At 47.1% G+C, this 19446-nt stretch overlaps 1 protein-coding gene across 1 annotated transcript in view; it reads left to right on the top strand.

Moving 5' to 3' along the window:
- Positions 1-19446, top strand: part of DNMT3A (DNA methyltransferase 3 alpha) — an 85734-nt gene that overhangs the window by 22246 nt on the left and 44042 nt on the right. Inside the window, exons 3-5 of the mRNA XM_056852371.1 lie at positions 8584-8842; positions 13245-13291; positions 15663-15809. Of these exons, the coding sequence (XP_056708349.1) occupies positions 8584-8842; positions 13245-13291; positions 15663-15809 (453 nt within the window). The remainder of the gene's footprint in view (positions 1-8583; positions 8843-13244; positions 13292-15662; positions 15810-19446) is intronic.

Genomic DNA, 19446 nt, shown 5'->3' on the forward strand with positions numbered 1-19446 from the left:
CCTCATTTCAGTGCCTTGGGTTGGTTAACAAAAAAGGGGAATGCATTAAAACAGAATAATAACTTTTAAATGGGCTTTTTTTTGGGGGGGGGAGAAGGAAGAGTAACTGGAGTGAATCCTTACATGTGTGTGCCTCTCCCAGCCCACTGAGTCAAATTTCACTGGTGCCACCGAAAGCACTTTTGAGGCTCTCCCACATGTCTGAAAGGCAAGACAGCCGTTTTAAAAGCACTTGCATAAGGCTTTTGTCAGGTCTTTCTCTGCTGTTCGCAGGGCCTGCTGGTGCCAGATTCTAGCTAGCAATTTCTTTGTGCTCCTGCCAAACGGGTGAGAGCGCCCTGCCCGTCCCCTTGAGCAATAGATACATGGGACAGGTGAGATGGCCCTGGGGTGTGTGTGTATCCCGTGTGTGTATGAGAGAGGGAAGGCTGCCCTGCCTGACAGTTCAAGTAACAAAGCAAAAAAGGGTTTGAAGTTTTGAGCCTTTAAATCCATCATTTAGTAATTCCATTGTTGACTGTTTTAGCTCAGAATTGAAAAGCTCTTTATTCCCCAGCTGAGCAGTAGTACTTTCCATTCTTGTGGTGCAGCGGCCCACCTGGAGACTTTTGGGAGGGGTCTGGGTGTTTATGCAGCTGCTCATACCCCAGCGTGACCAAATATATCTGCCTTGTACTGAATCAGACTATTGGTCTATCAAAGTCAGCTTGGTGTAGTGGTTAAGAACGGTGGTTTGGAGCGGTGGACTCTGATCCGGAAAACCGGGTTTGATTCCCCACTCCTCCACATGAGTGGTGGAGGCTAATCTGGTGAACTGGATTTGTTTCCCTACTCCTACACACAAAGCCAGCTTTGTGACCTTGGGCTAGTCACACTCTCTCAGCCCCACCTACCTCACAGGGTGTCTGTTGTGGAGAGGGGAATGGAAGGTGATTGTAAGCTGGTTTGATTCTTCCTTAAGTGGTAGAGAAAGTCGGTGTATAAAAACGAACTCCTCCTCCTTCTTCTAACTGGCAGTGGCTCTCCAGTGTCTCAGGTAAAAGACTTTCACATATCCTGTAATCTGATCCTTTTAGTTGGAGAGGCTTGGGTTCAAACCCAAGTTTTTTTAATGGTTGTCTTTTAATGGCTGTGTTTTATTATCTTAGCTGTAATCCACCTTGAGCAGGTCCCTTGAGAGAGGTGGCATGTACATTTGCCAAATAAATAAGCAGATGTTCTACACCTCTAAGCCAACAGCCCTTCACATCCACAGATGCCTAGCTCAGTTTCTAAGTTGCTGTTCCCCTGGTCAAGCGCGGGGGGAGGAGAGGGAGACTGATTCCTACACTGGAGCTGGTGTGGTTGGTTCAGTCCCTGGGAAGGGGTAGAGTGGCTGGCAATGATTTATTCCCAGATTGTGCAGGTGAATGCTCCTCGTCTGATACAACTACATTTTAAGACTTTTCTTATGTCAGGCTGGAAGTGCCCCAAGGAAACTAGTGTGTGATCTGGGTTCAAATATAACCTTGTTGTTGCCATTCACCTTTTGTAATCTCTCTAGCTTTGGTTCCTGGTTTGTAAGATGAGGGTAACGGTAAAATGGAGGGCTGCTGGGAGGGCCTGGAGTATAGCAGTTGTGTGAGTGTGTGTGTGTGCCGTCAAGTCACAGCTGACTTGCCGCAACCCCGTAGGGTTTTCAAGGTAAGAGACATTCGGAGGTGGTTGGCCGTTGCCTGCCTCTGCGTGGGCTGAGAGAACTGTGACTGGTCCAAGGTCACCCAGCAGGCTTCATGTGGAGGAGTGGGGAATTGAACCCAGCCCTCCAGATTAGAGTCCGCCGCTCTTAACCACTACACCACACCGGCTCTCACTTGAAACTCCTTGAAACTCCTTGGAAATCAGACATAACAAACAACGCATAGTAGCCTTGACGAACTGGGGGAAGTGAAGGTGATATGTAACAAAAGTACGAGACATGCGTGTCTTGGTATGTGTGTCTCATTTTCAGAGGAAGTGCGTCTTCTGGTGGGGGGAGGAGGAGGAAGGCAGCTCCACTGCAATGCAGAGCAGGAAACGTCTGGTGTCAAGAGCTGCTGTGGGCAGGTGGCAACCAGTGTCAGGCCGTCCAGGATGGAGGAGGAAAGGGTAAGACTCTTGAGTATGTCTGGGTCCCTTCCACAGGGCAGGGATGCATTGGAGTTTAATAAAGCACCGTAGGAGTTTACCAAGGAAAATAAATTAGTTTGCCACGAGGTTAAGCGTAAAGCATTCTGGGACTTGTAGTTCCTATATCTGCAGTAGCAGTGTTTTGGGAAGAAGCAAGATTGTTTGATGTAATGCGTACTGATAACTAAAAGACAGAACACAATCAACCAGGATGTTCGCTGTATATGCAACGTGAAATGAAATGAGAACTATGCACTGTTCAAGAGTAGTTGTGGTTGGATTATTCCAGGGCATGGAGTAGCTACAAGGAGCTCTGGGGCTAAACATGGTCTTCATTTTCGTTGTTATGTGCATCCATCTCAAAAGCTCTGAGTTTAGACCAGCGATTGAAGCCTGGCTTCATGTCTCTCCCGTGGCCTCCCTGCTTGGTACTGAACAAATCCGTCTTTCTCTAACTCACCTTCCACTTCTGTAAAATGGGAGGAATACAGACGTCTCTCTCTTTCTGACACACGCAGGTTTGACCGTAGATATTTCTTGTAAGTCATTCAGTAAATGGGTCAGAAGTGCTGCAGAAAGCCATAAGCGCAACCTTGCCCCTCTTTCTGCATCCTTTTTTCTGTGCAATCCTAAGCAAAGTTATACCTTTGTAAGTCCATTGAAGTCAGTGGGCTTAGAAGAGTGTAACTCTGTATAGGATGGCACTGTTGGCTGTCGGCGACCTGTAGTTTTCCTTTCCTGCTTTACCCTCCCTGCACAAATCTGTGTGCCTGTTCTTAGCCTCTGTTTCACTTCCCCTTATCCCACGGATGGAGTGAGGGGGAACATTTGCTTTGCATCTTACTTTCCCTGTGCAGCCTTTGCTGAAACAGCATTTGTGCACTGCCGTGTGAGGAGAAGTTCCAGGTGGAGTGAACCTATAGACTTTGCAAGTATACACACACATTTACGGTACTTCTTCAGCTACCCCTCCAAAGAGGTAGCAATGGGGTGGGGTGGGGGGTCATGAGGAGAACAGAAAGTGGTAGAGTTCTTAGCCACAGGTACGTAATTTAACACTGAGAAGTATTATAGACCACTTGTAGATTCATAGTTTGGGGGATTTGGGGGGGATCTTACTCCCCAAAGTGCTGTGCCAGTAACTGCAGCTTTTTAACTCCTAACTGATACACCAGAGAGGACAGACCAGCAAAAATATGTGTATGGTGGGCTGCCTTTTTGCATGTAGCTCTGAGTGGGTAGAAGATGCTATTTTAGGTGGCTGACACATAGCCAGCCCTTGATTTCTCTGATAAGGATTTAATACCTCTTGAGTTGCTGAAACATGGGCCTAGGCTGCTCACACCGTAGGGAGCAGGCCCCACCTCTTGTGGGTTCTTTTGTGTTGGAGAGAAGGTGATACACGCTGTTTGTGGAACATGGGTGACTGCCTTCGTGGCTAGAGAGGAAGTGAGAGAAGTGTGTGTGTGTAAAGACAATCTAAACTGCATGGGAGTTATTTGCTGAACATAGGGGGATGGGGAAGACTACTCAGGATTGACTATACTGAGGAAATGGGGAAGGTAGTTCTGCCTACAATTCATAATATACTTAGCATGTCTGTAGCGCTTTTCTGAATGACTAATAGTGCCTCACATGTTATCTGACTGCAAGATAGACCGATAATATCGTCTGCATTGTACAAGAGGGTCTAAAGCTGACCTTGACCTACTGAGGTTATGGCTGAGTCCTGTTTGAAGCAGTGTTTCTGTTCTCCTAGTTAACTGCTGCTTGTTAATTAAAATACTTTTACCCAGCCTTTACTCTGGGCTCGAGGCGGCAGTACCAATGTAGTTCAGTTAAAGTGGCTTTTCCTCAAGGGATTCTGGGAATTACAGTTTGGCAACCGGCTAAGAACACAAGAGCCCTGTAGGATCAGACCAAAGGCCCCATCTTGTCCAGCATCCTGTTTCCCACAGCAGCCGACCAGAATTCTTGGCATCTTTGCAATTCCTGGCTTCCTTGGGAAGTTGTGACAGTCCATTAGCTGTAAAGCTAGCTTTTTGCTGGACAGATGCTGTCTAAGGCTGGGCGAGGGGTGGGGGTTGGGGTTGGGGTTGGGATGGCCTCTAGATGATGGCGAGGAACTTCTGCTGGAAGCCTAGCCCATTTTGAGTGTCCACTTTTTAAAAAGAGCAAGCTGGAGAACTGGGACAAAAAGGAGAAGTGTCTGGTAAGAAAGACCAGTTGGATAGCAAGGGACAGAAGACGTGTGCCTGCTGCTTTCCTTCCTTGAGGAATGTGATTGGAGGAAATTATTATGGCACCTAGGCCTTATAATTGTGGCTTAACAGTAAGGTGCTAGGTTCTCTACAAAGGTGACAGTTCCTTTTCAGAGCACTGAGAACTGGAGATTGTAAATGTGCGTTTGTCTCTAATGAAATTGGTTGGATTCCCCCCCCCCCCCCGTTTATCTACATTTTAGATTGGGGTGCTGGTTGAGTGGCTGTGATTAAGGTCAGAGCTAGAAAGTGGTTTTTCTCTCCACAAATCAGCATTCTACATTAAAATACTACTTACCTTACATTGCCTTATCATGGACAACCCTCTCCCCTTTTGTACTGCCAAATATTTAATCAGAGGAAGGGGGGTAACAATTTGGGTCAGTTTCACAGCGAGTGTGGGTCAGTTTCAGTTCTGGACAGGATGGAGAACTGAAATTGACCCACACTCGCAGTGAAACTGACCAAAAGCAGCCGCATAGGTTGTGATTATTTCAGCGTTTTCTCAACTATTTGATCTGAAACTGACCCACACTCACTGTGAAGTTGACCAAATAAGCAGCCTCATGGTATTCCAGCATTACTCTCTCACTAGTGCACTCAATAATGGCTTCAAGGGAAGGGGTTGGATGAGGGGGACAGACACAAGGGAGGGAGAAGCGAGAATGGGCGTGGGGAGAAAAACCCAAAGCACTGGCTTTCGATTTTGGATTGAGTCAAACTGTAAACTTGGGGTAAAACAGCATCCTGAAAACACAGGGAAAACGCAAGGGAAGAGCTAGGAGACTTCTGAAGGTTGGAAAATACTTGCATAATTAAAATGAACCCCCAAGTAGTGGGGGGGGGGGTAACTACGACAGGAACAACCCATGCATAAAATACTATAAACACACACATGAAGCTGCCTTATACTGAATCAGTCACTTTGGTTCATTGAAATCAGTATTGTCCACTCAGGCTGGCGGCAGCTCTACAGGGTCTCAGGCAGAGGTCTTTCACATCACTTACTACCTGGTCCTTTCGATTGGAGATGCTGGGGATTGAACCTTGGACCTTCTGCATGTCAAGCGGATGCTCTACCACTGAACCACAGCCCCTCCCTGTTGAGCGCTGAGATAGAAATATGTCTATGGAACAGTTGTGGAAATAAATTCCATTTGGGCTGTGTGTTTCTTCCTGAATGGCAGGCTGCACTGTTCCATCCAGCCCCGCAATTGCCACATCACAGCTGCAGTTGCTGCCTCCCATCAAGCCAAGTTTCCCATTTTACTGCAGTTTGGAATCCCATTTGGTGCTTTTGCTGGCTTTGGTAAAGCCAAATGCCTGATTTATTTGTAAGGTCAAAAGTTTAGTCTCAAAGGAGAACACAGTTTACGAATGGGTAGCAAATGGCCACTGCTGGAAGGAGGCGTCAAAGTGTGCCTTGAGAGCAGGGCTTGTTAACAGGGCCCCCTCTTGTTTCTTACCCAGAGGCCTTTTTGTGGCAGCACTTCTCCCACTGAGAGAGTGGACCCCAGAGTTTAAAAGGCATTCTTATGGGCAGTGATCCCCTGCCTGTGCTGCTGCCCCCTTCTGCGGTGGACACAGTCTTAAATTCTTTCTCTGCCAATTATTCAGGTCCTGGTCGCTGACCACTTTCCTCAGAGAAGTTGAGGAAGGAGCAGCTTTTTAGCTTGGTGAAGAGAGAAACTGAGGAAGACGGGGGACGGTGCGCAGGATCCAGGCTTGTTAAATAGTGAGCCAAGTGATAAGAAAGTATTTCTAGTTTCAAAAGAACAGGATTTGGCTTCAACCAATGAACCACACTAGAGACCCTTGTTTTTTTTAATATATATTTTTTAAAATTTATATTTCAACACAATATAAAACACACACGCACACACAAATACACATAACATAACATAAAAATTTAAAGCTCCATTTCTTAGACAAGACATTACTTTGTAAGTGAAGTGGGACTACAATCTATCAGGCTTCAATTATTGTGGAACCAAAAAATAACAATACAATATCAGGTTATATAAACGGTTATTAAGTAAGCATACTAGTTTTGTATCCTTTACACATATAGTTCTCATAATAATTATGCTATTACATCTGGAGATACTCACTATTAACTAGAGACCCTTGTGGGGCTCTTCTCCCAAGCAGGTGAGCACCTGGGAAAAAGCCTTTACTATTGCAGTGCTTAAAATCTGAAACTCCCTCCCCTCAGAGTTTCTCTTGATGCTAAAGCTGCTCTCATTTAGTTCCCAGGCAAAACCATTTTTATTTTCTCTCATGCCCTCCATCTCAGGGTGTGTCTTTGTGTCTTAGTTAGGTCAATATTTTCAGCATCTATTGTTGGTTTTAAGCTGGGTGGTACTGTTTTTAAGCTCTTGTGAATCCCCCCCCAGCATTTTTATTCTTATTTAAAACCTATCCCACACCTTCTACAACATGGTGGTCGAGGCAGCTTATAGATCAATTAAAACAATGGACAGCAAAGCAAACAGTAAGCAAACGGCTACAAAAATTATCAAATAAAATTTGATAATTGATTGGCTGCTGTGATTGTTTTTGTTCTTGCTCTAACATGCATTTTTAATGCTGCTGGTTTTTGTAATTGACGTTTTAACTGAACATTAGACGTCACCCTGAGAATGTTTTACTGAGAAAGGGGCTGAGGAGAAATCAAAATGCTCCATCCAGCATGTAACTAGTCTTTGTACTTGCTCAATGCCTGTTGGAACTCCTTGCCTCTAGTCTAGAGGGTGTAAGGCCCCAAGAACGTGGTGTAGGTGACAAGGAACACTTCTTGTAAAAGCCTTTCAGATGTGACTTTTTAACAGTACTGCATAAACTGCTGGCGGATAGGAAGGGACCTTCACATTCTCAGGGAGAAAGGTGGACTATAAATAAATTAAACAAATACAGAACTCCCATCTCTGTTTACCAGATGCATGGGACAAATGGCACGGAATGGCTTTCTCTGTCTTGCTTTGCTGGTCAGCATCCCAGAAATTGGTGGGTTGACGTTTGCGCTTGAAGGTTTAGTTTTACCTCAACTAGAAACCCGATGGCAGAAATACGTTGATGAAGCAGGTCATGGCTCGTGATGTCCCCCTTCAGCTCCCCTGCCCACAGTGGGATGGGTTTCCAGTGGCTTTTGGTTTTGATACCAGTCGCAAACCCACTCCAAAATCTGATGGGTAACTGTGCTGTAATTCTGCAGCCACCTCCTGCCCCAAACTTAAGCAGCAAGTCTATAACAACTAAGTAAGCTTGTCTGAGGTCCAGCAGTGACCAGCAGCCAGTAAGCCTAGAAACCTACCTCTCTGCTTTTTAAAAAAAATCAGGGTAACTCTTCCTTTCCTTGGTGCTTGCATTCCAGTGCAAACCCAGTGTGGTTAAAGAGTCAGACTAGGATCTGAGAGGCCCAGGTTCAAATCCCTGCTCTGTCATGGAAGCTTCATGGGGAACCCTGGGCTAGTCACACACTCTCTTAGCCTAACCTACCTCGCAGGGATGTTGTGAGGTTAAAATGGAACACAGGATAATAATGTAAGCAGCTTTGGGGCTCCATTAGGTGGGGTATAAAAATTAAGATGGGGTATAAAAATTGAGTAAAGAAATTCCTCCTCTGCATGTAAAAGGGCAGACCCAAAGGCTGCATGCAATGGATTGGGAAAGAGAGAGGAGCCGTCACTGGCCATGATGCACATGATTGCTTTGTCCCGTTATGGTTTCCTGCCAACAGGTTTTATGGGTTGCAGTGTTTCAAAACTTGTTGGACCAGAGACCACCAGAGGATAGCTAGTAAATGAGTTTTCCCATGGGTGAGGGTTGTTCTGTGCTGCTGCGGATGGGCCTCTGGAAATCCCTTCCCTGTATATCTCCCCCTAGTGAGAAACTGTCCCACACCTCCAGCATTCCTATAAAGTGCCACTTAAAAAAAAAGTGCCTGATTTTCAAACGTGGTGGCATTTACAACTCTCACTTCTGTGAACTCCCCATTTGTCCCAAGGCGGCCCTGAACGCCCGCAAAAACCCGCAGCTGTCGGTCACTTGGTTTTAGTTTTGCAGAAGCGTTCATGGCCCCCATTCCTAGGCGAGTCTCTAGATCTGGAGGACATGAGTTAAGTCAAGGAGCTGCTTTTTTATACCACCCGTTTGCTTTGGTCTCGTTTCTCAGGCGGAGAGCAACGAAGCCCCCAAAGACACAGCCTCAGCACCGAAGTGCCCCCCGCCTGCCCATGACACCAGCCCCATGGAGCAAGTGCCCAACGGAGAAGCGGAGATGGGCAGCCCAGAGAACAGCAGTACCACTGATCTAAAGGGCAGGCAGCGTGGTGAGAATGAATCCAGCAGCCTCCCGGATGGGGAGATGGGTCGGGCCCTGGAAAATGGACGCTGCACCCCCAAGGACAGCCCTGACCCGCCTGCCAGTGAAGGTGAGCTTGGGGAATACAGTAGATCAGATCTGGGCTGTTGCAGTAGAAGCACACGAGAGTCTGTGCCCTGTGGTTGGGATCTGGGGTATCTAAACTCTACACTGGGTGTGAGTCAGGATCTAGGGCTGTGAAGATCCACCCAAGTAGGTCCGGAAGGGTTAGTTAAAGGTAAGGTGTCGCTAATTGAGATGAAACAAGCCGGGCCAGGTGAATAGCAAGTAGGAGTCTCTTGTGGCTGGAGGGAGACAAGATGGAACATTTTTTGGCATAGTGCTGCTGATTTGAGAGCACACTCACGGTATTTGATCCGAACTTATTTTTCTTCTTGGTGATAAAGCTAGAAACAGAGATCTGTTATCGCAAACTTGCAGAAGAAGCTGGCTGTAAGATGTTGATGATTGGCTGGTGCTTGTGATGCCACTAAAAAATCCCCAATCTTTGGAGGAATTTTGATTTTTAAAATCTTTTAATATATGTATATATTTAAAATCTTTTAGTATATATATATATTTGTGGGGCATGAAAAGCAAGGTGGGGCAAGGCTGATGCCTGAACCAGCATTTGATTTGTTGGCCTGTGTGTCCATCATGAAGCTGAAAGGGACCCGCTGTGAGGTCATTATTATTCCTCCCTTCTCCCTTAGCTGCTTGGAGCAAGGACTTAAGGATTCTTATACTAGAAGCTGCCTTATACTGGGGTCAGCCTAGTGTACTGGGGCTCTCCAGGGTCTCAGATGGAAGTCTTTCACATCACCTGCTACCCAATCCTTTAAACTGAAGATGCCGGGGATTGAACCTGTGACCTTCCGCATGCCAAGCAGATGTTCTGCCACTGAGCCACAGCCTCAACTGGAGCTTGTCACATGACTTGTTCTAGCTTAGCCGGTATTTGGCTGGATCATGCAGTGATAGGGAGGCAAGGCTCAATAGAAAGGTGGGAGACGAGCAAATATTTCTCCTGTTGCTGTGAGGACTCCTGTTGCTGCTCCTGTTGCCCTTTCGTGTCACCCAGTTGTGATAGCTTCCCTAATCTAAACAGGCGTGTGCGGTATGCATCCTCAGGGGCTGGCTGCACACTGGAGAGCACCCTTGGCAGCCCTTCAGCATGCTCAACTTTGTCATTCATAGCAGAAACAGGGGAAGTGTCCTTGGGAGAAGGGGATCTGGTCTCTTCACTTTAGGAAGTTAGGCTGGAGGGTGGCTGTACATCCCATTATTCCTGTCCACTGTGTGGGCCTAAGATTCTGGCAGGTCGCAGGTGCTGTCCTATGCAACTGTGCAGCGAGAAGTTCCACTGAATGTAGCTGATGTGAATCGGCTCCCTTTGCCTGTGCACCACGACAGACATTTCCTAAGATCCAGAGCTGTTGCTTTTCTCCCTTCTGCTCGCTTTCATTCCAGAGCAAGAACGGCAGCTCTCAGAGTTTGTAAAACATGTTGATTTTTAGGAGGCAGGTCTCTGACTTGAGAGGAGCCAGAATCGGCTTTTTAGGTGCTGTGCCCAAATGCCACACGCGCACACACACACACACACACACACACACACACACACACACACACAATGGTTTTTGTGGCCACCAGTGTGGCCTTGCTTTGGGTTGGTGTTCATGCATGAGAGGGACAGGAAGTAAAGGAAGAGGCCATATCGTGTAGGGGGGAAGGGGAAAGAGCACACATCTACATGTACAGGAACCAAAGAAAGAGCATGAGTGACTAAGAAATTGATGCTTATCAAAGCAGAGCAGAGAGTGTACAGGGAGGGATTTTGACTTGACCATATTGTTTCTCAACATATGGGTCAATAAAGATCTCCACATAGGTATTTTCTTTTAATAGGCTGTCCTGAAAGCTATGGAGGCTCAAATCAACTGGTATGTAGAAACTAGTTGGGGTGGAGGGGGCGGGGAGTAGGTGCAATCTGGTGGGAACTTGGCTTGTTCAGGCACACACAAGCCAAGTTAGCACCTCTTTCCTTAACTGTGAAGTTCTCCTGTGTGATTATTAACGAAATCAGGGCATGCTGAGCAAGAGCGTAGTGGAGCCTGTGCGGGAGAACTTCTGGGAGGAAACCACTGCCTGGATCTCCCACCCTGTTGCCCTTTACAGCGCCCAAAATCCACTCCTGCAGGGGGCTGCCATACCCTCCCTCCTGATGGGGTCGCTTCTTTTAAGAGTGCATTGAAATGGCGTCCCTTTGCACAGCTTTCCCTAGGAGGGCTTCTTCTGTCTCCTGCCTGCCTGGTTTTCATCCCTGCCATGTGTGTGTCCCCCCCCCCTTCTCTGTCTGGGTGGGGCTCGGTGGAATTCTGCTCTGCCCCAGAAATCCAGATAGAGCCTTTTGCAGAGTGGATTTGAATGGCAAATTCCATGTTCCCAGGGAGCTTAGGTTTCCTGCTGGCGGGGAGCCTGAGAGAGGAGGGGTCTCCTTGGCTGCCTTCATGCCAGGAGTTGTGCGCTGGGAAGGAGGCCTCCTTCGGGCTGGAAATTCTGATGGTGAGGGACCTGGGAGGAGAACCATAACGTCTGTTCCAACTAGCCGAGGTGATCCAGAATGTACGGGGAATGTGGCATCAGGGTGGATTTGCCGTGCCCTGGAATAAAAGGGATTGTGGAAAGCAGGTCCGGGCATCCACATTTGCAAAGATTGGTTGGAATGGGGGAGAGGGGCCTGCCCAAAGGTGATCAGGGGGCCTAGAGGGGGAAAATCAGGGCTGAGGAACTAAGATGCATGTGCATGTGCGCACACGCACACATGCAAGCAGTGTTGATGCTTTCCTGATACTTTAAAACATGGTAAAACGTGGATTGGTGAGAAACCGTGGAAGTGGATTACAGGGGGGGAAATGGAATAAAGCTACATTAAAAAAAAGTTGGGCAACTGCCCAGCAAAATATTTTAGATGCTTAAAAAATAATTATTATTACAGAATCCTAACTGTGTATGGAAGAAGTTCCCACCCCCTCACACACGCACCATCCCCAGATCGACCTCGTGGCCCTTCTGCAGTGCTTGTGTCTTGGTTTTCTGGTGCAAGTCATTTGAGTCTCTTTTTGCTCTGGGGCTGCCTGACCCTGCTGCTTCAGCTTCCTAGCTGTTGCCCTGTCTGGCCCTGTGAGAAAGGATGAGGGGGCTTCAGTCGAATTGGGGGCATTTTTTCAAAAGACAGGGGAACATCTCCTTTGTCTTCATCGCCCAGGTGATGGGAATGCCATCCTTCTCCATCTGCACATGAGTATGTGGGACAGGCCTGGCAAAACTTGAAAAGGCGGCCTTGTGCAGGCTCTCTCCCACCCCCACATGTGCTCATACATTGCAGTCTGTACGTTCCCGGTAACATTTTGGTAGCCTGTGCCTTTGCCTTGCGTGACAGGCCCCCTCCTTCTACCGTCCAGAATTGTTCCCCCTCCCAGATACGCTCGGTGCTATTTTAAGCTGCCTCGGTTACCTGCCAGGAGGTGAGATGTACAGATAGCACAGGAAGCCAGCCGCCTCGCTGGGAGAGGTGAACTTGGAGGTTGAGCAAACTTGCTGCAGGAGAGAACAGAGTCGCCCTCCTCCCCTCCTAACTTCCTGTTTGATGGTCTGTAGGGTGTACAAAGACTCAAGAGGACCCTGGGAATGCTGGGCTGAGCCCCATCCCTTCCCCCTCCCCTTCTCAAGGGCTTTCTCCCACCTACTTTGAGGAAGAGGCACCTTAGCGTAGCAGGAGCTGAGATTTCCACCTCTTCTTTAACAGATGTTCTGGAAAGACGCGTGGGGTAGTTCCAGTTCAGTTTAAGAGACTTGCACAAAGATTGAGATGGAAAGACATGATTTCAGTATTTGAGGGCAGGGAGCTGTTCCTATTGGCAGCAGAGGATAGGACTCACAATAATGGGTTTAAATTGCGGGTGGATATTAGGGGGAAAATTTACAGTAAGATTTGTTCGACAGTGGACTCAGTTACCTAGGGAGGTGGTGAGCTCCCCCTCACAGGCAGTCTTTAAGCAGAGGCTGGACAAACACTTGTCAGGGATGTTCTAGGCTGATTCTGCATTGAGCAGGGTGTTAGACTAGATGGCCTGTATGGCCCCTTCCAACTCTATGATTCTATGAATAAAAGGACATTAGTTTGGCACGGAGAGGGAAGAGAGCAACTCTATAATGGGAAGAGAGAGTATTCCTCCATTACCCCACACCCCAGCAGTGGGATGCTGGTTATGTAGATGGGTGTCCCCAACCCACATCAGTTCCACCCACCATTGGGGGCGTGGGGGGGGGGTAAGTGTTCAGTGAATTCTGGGACTGGGTGCACTTGTTGATCGTGTTTGATTGCCACAGTAACAGTTGTGCCACTCGCTTGGTTGTCCTCTCCCATTTGGCCTTTCTCAGCTCCTGGCAATCACTTCTCTTTTTGCTTGCAGGCAAAGAAGAGAAGGAGGAAAACCACTACAACTCTATGAAGATGGAGGCAAGTACTCATCTCGCAGTGGCGCATTTCAGCGATGCATACTGGCTTGCTCCCCACTGTGCTCTGCAGTCCAGGAGCCAATTAGGAACAGCCAGGTGGTTCCTGGGGGAGCCAGCCCAGCATTAAAATTCATATTCCTGTAGGCTGTAGGAACCGACATATCTAAACCACATCATCGCTGGACCGACTGTGCTCTCCAGGTGGCCCCAGAGAGTCCACATTCCAAAGCTGTGTTGGCATCTGCTGCCTTCTCGATTCAATTAAATTCCAGTTCTCACAGCCAAGTTTGATTTGGTGGACTCGGTTGTGAGAATTAAATGAGACGGCAGCTTGGTCAAGGCTGCAATTCACTGCCCGATGTGTCAGCTCCCATTTCCAAGATCTTCCAGGATGATGCGGGCTGCAAAACCAATACAACTTAAAGCATCCGCTCAGCCAGTTGCTTGAAGGAGCCGCAAAGTAAAATAGTTGTCTTGTGAACAATCTCCATTTTAGGGTGTTCTGTCTATACATCTATGTTTGTAGACCTTGCTTAATGGCACTCACTGTTGTTGTAACAATGAACAACAACCAAGAATCCAGTTAAGAATTCTAAGTGAATATCAGTACTAAAATCCCTTCCTTTTTCCTGGCTTGCCTGTGGACTCCAGACATCCAGTGCGTCCAGAAGATGCACTTTGGAACCCTCCAGTGGGAACCTGAGATTCCTGTTGGATCAGACTAGTGGTTCGTCTAGTCCAGCATTTTGTTTCACACAGTGGCCAATGAGGTGCTTTGGAGGGCCAGAAAACGGCATGCAGGCTAAGTCATGGTGTGGATCGCTAACACTGGTATTCAGAGGTTTACTATCTCTGGACCTGGAAGGTCCCTTCACTCATTTCAGTGGGGAGCAAGCCAGCGTGGTGGAATAGTTCTGTTTTACAGGCCCTGCGGAATTCCTTATGATCCCACATGGCACTGATGTCACTAGGGAAACTATTCCACCAGGCCTGGCCCTTGTCAAGGACAGCCACACATTCTTCGGGCCAGGGACCACCAGTAGATTGTTATTTGTAGAGCGTAGATTTTCTTGTTGAGAATTCCATTCCCAGGTGTTTATAGAGTCCTATTTACATCAGGACCATGATGAACAAGAAGGGATTGCAGTCTCCCCCACCCCCTACACTCTATATCTCATAGGCCATTTATGCATGGGAGGTTTTGCCTTGGATTTGCTGCTCTCTAGATAGACATTTTCCCCATCCAAATTCTTAAAACTTGAAAATAAGCCCCCATGTAGAGTTTTGAGAATTTGGATGGGAAAAATGTTCATCTATAGAGCGGCAAATCCAAGGCAAAACTTTCCATGCATAAATGGCCATAGGTTCACTATTGTTTTAAAAAGTGCCATTGAGTATTGGAGCCAGTATAGAAAGCAACTTAAGAAATAAATGTATCATCACCCGTGAGTGGTATAAAGTTTATGTGCAAACAAGCTATGACAAAAATTTCATGCACATTTGTTTTTCTGTCATACAACAAAACATTCTAATGCAAAATGATAATGATAAATAAGCTTTGGGTTGGATCCAGCCATATTTTTCACTCAGTTCTGCCCAATTCCCCTCCGTATTACAGCTCAGTTTCACCTGGCTTTTGTCCATGCAGTCCCATGATCTCGGACATAGCCTTTTTGGTGGTCAAAGGGGTTCCCTTCCTTTTTCACCAGTAGAAAAATGGTTGAATCCGACCCTTTGTACTTCCAATGAGAATGGGTGAAAACTGCTACAATTTAATCACTGCTGGAAAATACTAGGTGTAACAATGAAATTTCTAGGTGCCATGGCAACTTGGCACCTAGGATTTGTCGAGCCCTGCTCTGTTCATCTGGGAATTTAATTCCCAGCTGGGAACTCTGAACCATGCATCTGACAGTATTCATAGGTGACACAGACCCAACACAGGGACTGTGTATTATTTAGTTAGACCCTGGGGTTTTGTAGTTGTTTGTTTTAAACAAGGTTCTGGTCCTTAAGGATGTATGTGCAATTCTGAAACATCACATGCAGTCCTGGTGAAGTCTAAGGCTAGAGAAAGGCGGGGTAGGAACTTCTGCATGGCTGGGGATGGTGCCTTTATGCTTTATATAATCCCTTGCCATGGCTAGAAAAATTGACATTTTTGTTTGACAAAATATTATTTAACAAAATCTGTTTGGGCAGATTTTTGTGTAATAATTGTATGATGCAGGAAGTTGGGGTTTTCCCGTATCAAATAATATGTACATCGCTAGGTATAACGCTGGCACCTGCTTTGCCTTTGAGTGCCATCTACTAGCCATTCCTCACTTTCCACTCTTTGTCTCTCTCTCTTTGTCTGTCGCTGCCTGCAGGGATCCCGAGGCCGCCTCCGTGGAGGGCTGGGTTGTGAGTCAAACCTGCGCCCCAGGCCAATGCAGCGTCTGACCTTCCAGGCTGGGGACCCATACTACATCAGCAAGAGGAAGCGGGACGAGTGGTTGGCCAGGTGGAAGAGGGAGGTGAGGCGGTGCATCACCGGCATCAGCATCCTTGGCCATGAGGGAGCCTTCTCTCATGCAGTCCTGGGCAGGGTGGACTGATGACCACTAGAGTTGCCAACCTCCAGGTAGCCCCTGGAGATCTCCTGCTGTTACAGTTGATCTCCAGACGACAAAGATCAGTTCCCTGGAGAAAATGGCTACTGTGGAGGGTGGCGTCTATGGAATTATACCCTGTTGAAGTCCCTCTCCTCCCTAAGCCCCACTCTTCCCAGGCTCCACCCCCAAAATCTCCGGTATTTCTCAACCCAGAGCTGGCAACTCTAGTGACCACCCTGGCTCCGTCCAGGCCTTGGTGGCTGAGGTGGATCCTTAGCTCTCCTTGCTTCTGCCTTCTTAGCTTCCTCTTCTGTACACAATTGTCAGCAGGAAGGCTGCTGTGACTCTCTTCTAAGTCTTCAGTCCTTACTGAGGAGATGCAAGTTGGTGACGTTGGGTGGTGGTCCTTGTTTGGTTTGCTAAGACTCTTTTGCAAACATTTTCTGGGGCTTTTTGTGACAGGCAAATATCTCCATGGCCGGCCTGGCTGAACTGTAGATTGGGGAACAGACTTGAAGACTGGCTTTGCATTCATGCCTGCCTCACAAGGAATGCTGGGAATTGTAGTTTTGCATTGCTGTCTTGAAGTGCGGAGAATTCTCTGCATCTTGCCAGAACTGCAGCTCCCAGGATTCAGGTGGGGAAGCCATGACAGTTGAAGCTGTGTAGCCCTGTGCATATGCGTACAATAGATAAGGCTTCTGTATATTGACTCTGCCTGATGGTGGACAGCAAGAACATTGCTGTACATACAGTGGAGATCTTGTTCAGAGGCAAGAGCTTTGGGGGGAGCTCTTTGAGGACCGCAGTAGGAAAAAGCATGGTCTGCTGCTGGGTACTTGGTGAAAGATAGACTATTTACACATGATAATAATGCTTCTGCTAGATCTTGGATGGAAGTAGGAGGCGATACATACAGCACCCAAAAACACTCTGGTGCAGTACGGATAGAGAGTGCTGGCATAGGCAGGCCGCGGAGGAAGATTCTTCTCCATTATGCCACTTTCTCAGAACAGTAGCAGATTCTTGTGTTTCCCATCTGGACAACTTCGCATGATGCTAGGAACACAGCAAATGTTCTGAAAACACACAGAGGGGGCTTTTCCGCACCAAGTTTTTGCTCCATTCCTTAACAACATTGGTTTGCCCCCTTCCCTGCACACGGTATCATGTTTTCCCATGTTTTTTTCAGCTCACTGGGGGAAAGAAACTATACAAACAGTGCTATGTAAAGGCAAGTTTCTAGCCTCAGGTGTTTGTTGTGGGAAAGGGAGTAGTTTAGCAAGCTTTCTGATGATCAGGGTCAGGGTTTCAGTATCGTATGTTGCCTTTCCTGATATTAAGAGAAGGAATTGTGCAAAAGAACTAAATATTTCCAGGTTTCCATCATGGTATACAGGCTACAGAATTGATTGACCTTTCCTTTGCACAGAATTTGGGCCTCTTAAATCATGCACTATCTGCACGCAGTCCTGGCAGTAGGGAAGGAATTCACGCACTCAGCAATGTGATGAAGCAATTTCCAAACATGATCTCTCGTGCTTTCCATTTTGCGAATGGGGAAACTGAGTCTGAGGGCAAGCAACTTGTGAGCTTTGTGGCTGAGCAGGGCTTTGATCCTGAATCTCTCAGCCTCACACTTCACACTGTTTGGGCTTCGGTTGCTGGAGCCGGAGCTGTCTGCCTGGGCCAAAACCAGAATGGAGTCATTCCTGACGAAGTAAGGTGGCACCTTGGTTTCTGCCTTGGCTGCCTTCTCTAGTAATATCCAAGCTTCTGATAGATCAGGGGAGTGATCCGCTCCAGTCTTTGCATATCAGCCATCAGTCCAGCTCTTTGCACCTCTACCTAACTTGTGCCCGTCCTCCCACACTGGCATTTTACCCATCACTTGTATTTTCCTTTGCTTGTTTACTGGTTTGCCCCAATGCCTAGGCCAAACCCATGCAATCCATTTTCTGGGGGGGTGAATCTGCTAAGTTCCCAGTGGAGCCCAGAAGGGCCTGGGGGTTTGCCATTTTTTGGGAAGTGTGGAAGGGACTAAAGGCAGGCCCAGGGAGGGCTGCAGGATTCCACAGCATGCTCGAGAGAAGAGCAGGCTCTTTCCTACTGGCAATAGTAAGAGAGACACTAAAAGCAAGGTGTGTTTGAGCTGAGTGTAAGTTTTTGTAAAGAGACCCTCTGGGTGGCTGGAGTTACCTATAAGGATGGGTATGCCAAGATATATTGTACAGGATCTAAGCATTGTTGTTCCTTTTTTATTTTTGGTAAGAAATTAATTTTCTAAGTTCAATTTTCATATTGTACATTCAGAAAATTGTAAATAAACAAAGTGTTTAGCTCAAGAAAAACCTGAAGACTGTGCAGTTTCTGTTAAAAACTTAGAATTGTTCTGTGTGTGTGTGTGAATTTCTAGGCAGGAAATGAAATGTCTACATTCAGCACACGACACAGTTCTTCTCTCTTCTTCCCAATTCCATCCCCTCTGCCCTTGCATCTGGTCCTCCTCCATCTTGGTGTACTTCTTTCCCAATCATGTCAAAGTAGCAGGGCAAAATAATAATCATAATAATCCAGAGAGATATTTTGCAATCAAAAGGGATTCAACGAAATCAACGTATAGAAACAAGTATAACTGAATCTGTTCTCAGAATCCAAATTTTGATGGTTGTAAATTTGGAGACAGCATTAATGTAGCATTTGAGAGACACACCCATGGGGCTAACTTAGACTTGACTGGGGTTGGGGAACGCATGCTCAGATTTCCTGTGCATTTTTAATGCTAAAATCCAGCGGGGGCAGACAATTCAGATGAGGATTGTGGTGATGGGGAGGAGTGGAGATTTAAAACTCCCCCCCCCCCAGTCCCATTCTCCTGATCTAAACCCTGTCTTGTCCTCCTTAAGCTGCTCTTCGTCCCTAAGAAGGGGAAAGCTTACGGGTGTCCTGTTAGGGTGGTGGATCTCAGAGGAATTCTGTGGTATGTTGTCAGTTTCCAGCTTCCTGCAGTTCAGAATTTAGATTATTCCAAAGGATCGGGCTTGAAGGTGTCTGTTAAGGGCCAGTGATATTCCTGTGCTCACTTTGGCAGCACGTATACTAAAACTGGAATGATACATAGAAGGGCCAGTGATATTCCTGTCTTGCATGAACTTTCTTGGCCATTACCGGGCGGGGGCTATGTCATCCTTTTTTGGTACAATTACTACCATTCTCTGAATTTCCTTTCTCAGGAGCAGTTAGTTTACTAAGAGGTGACACTCCTAGAGTAATCAAGGGAGCTTCATGGTTGAATGGAGATTTAAACACAGGTTCCCCACATCCCCTTCCCTTAGCCACAACAGCTTCTTTCCTTGGTCAGCGAATTCCCCCCCCCCCTTCACAAAAAAGCAGCTTGTCGTTTCTTGTGTGGCTGGGTGCACAACACCCAAGAAACCTAAAAGCATCCACACACAAAAATGCCTCAGGAAACTTCTCAGTTGCTGTGCCTCCTCCCAGACAGTAGCGATGGGCTTGGGGTGGTGTGGGAATCAAAGTCTCATCCTCAGCATCTGTAGTC

The sequence above is a fragment of the Euleptes europaea genome, chromosome 7 (assembly GCF_029931775.1).
Source record: "Euleptes europaea isolate rEulEur1 chromosome 7, rEulEur1.hap1, whole genome shotgun sequence".
NCBI lineage: Eukaryota > Metazoa > Chordata > Lepidosauria > Squamata > Sphaerodactylidae > Euleptes > Euleptes europaea.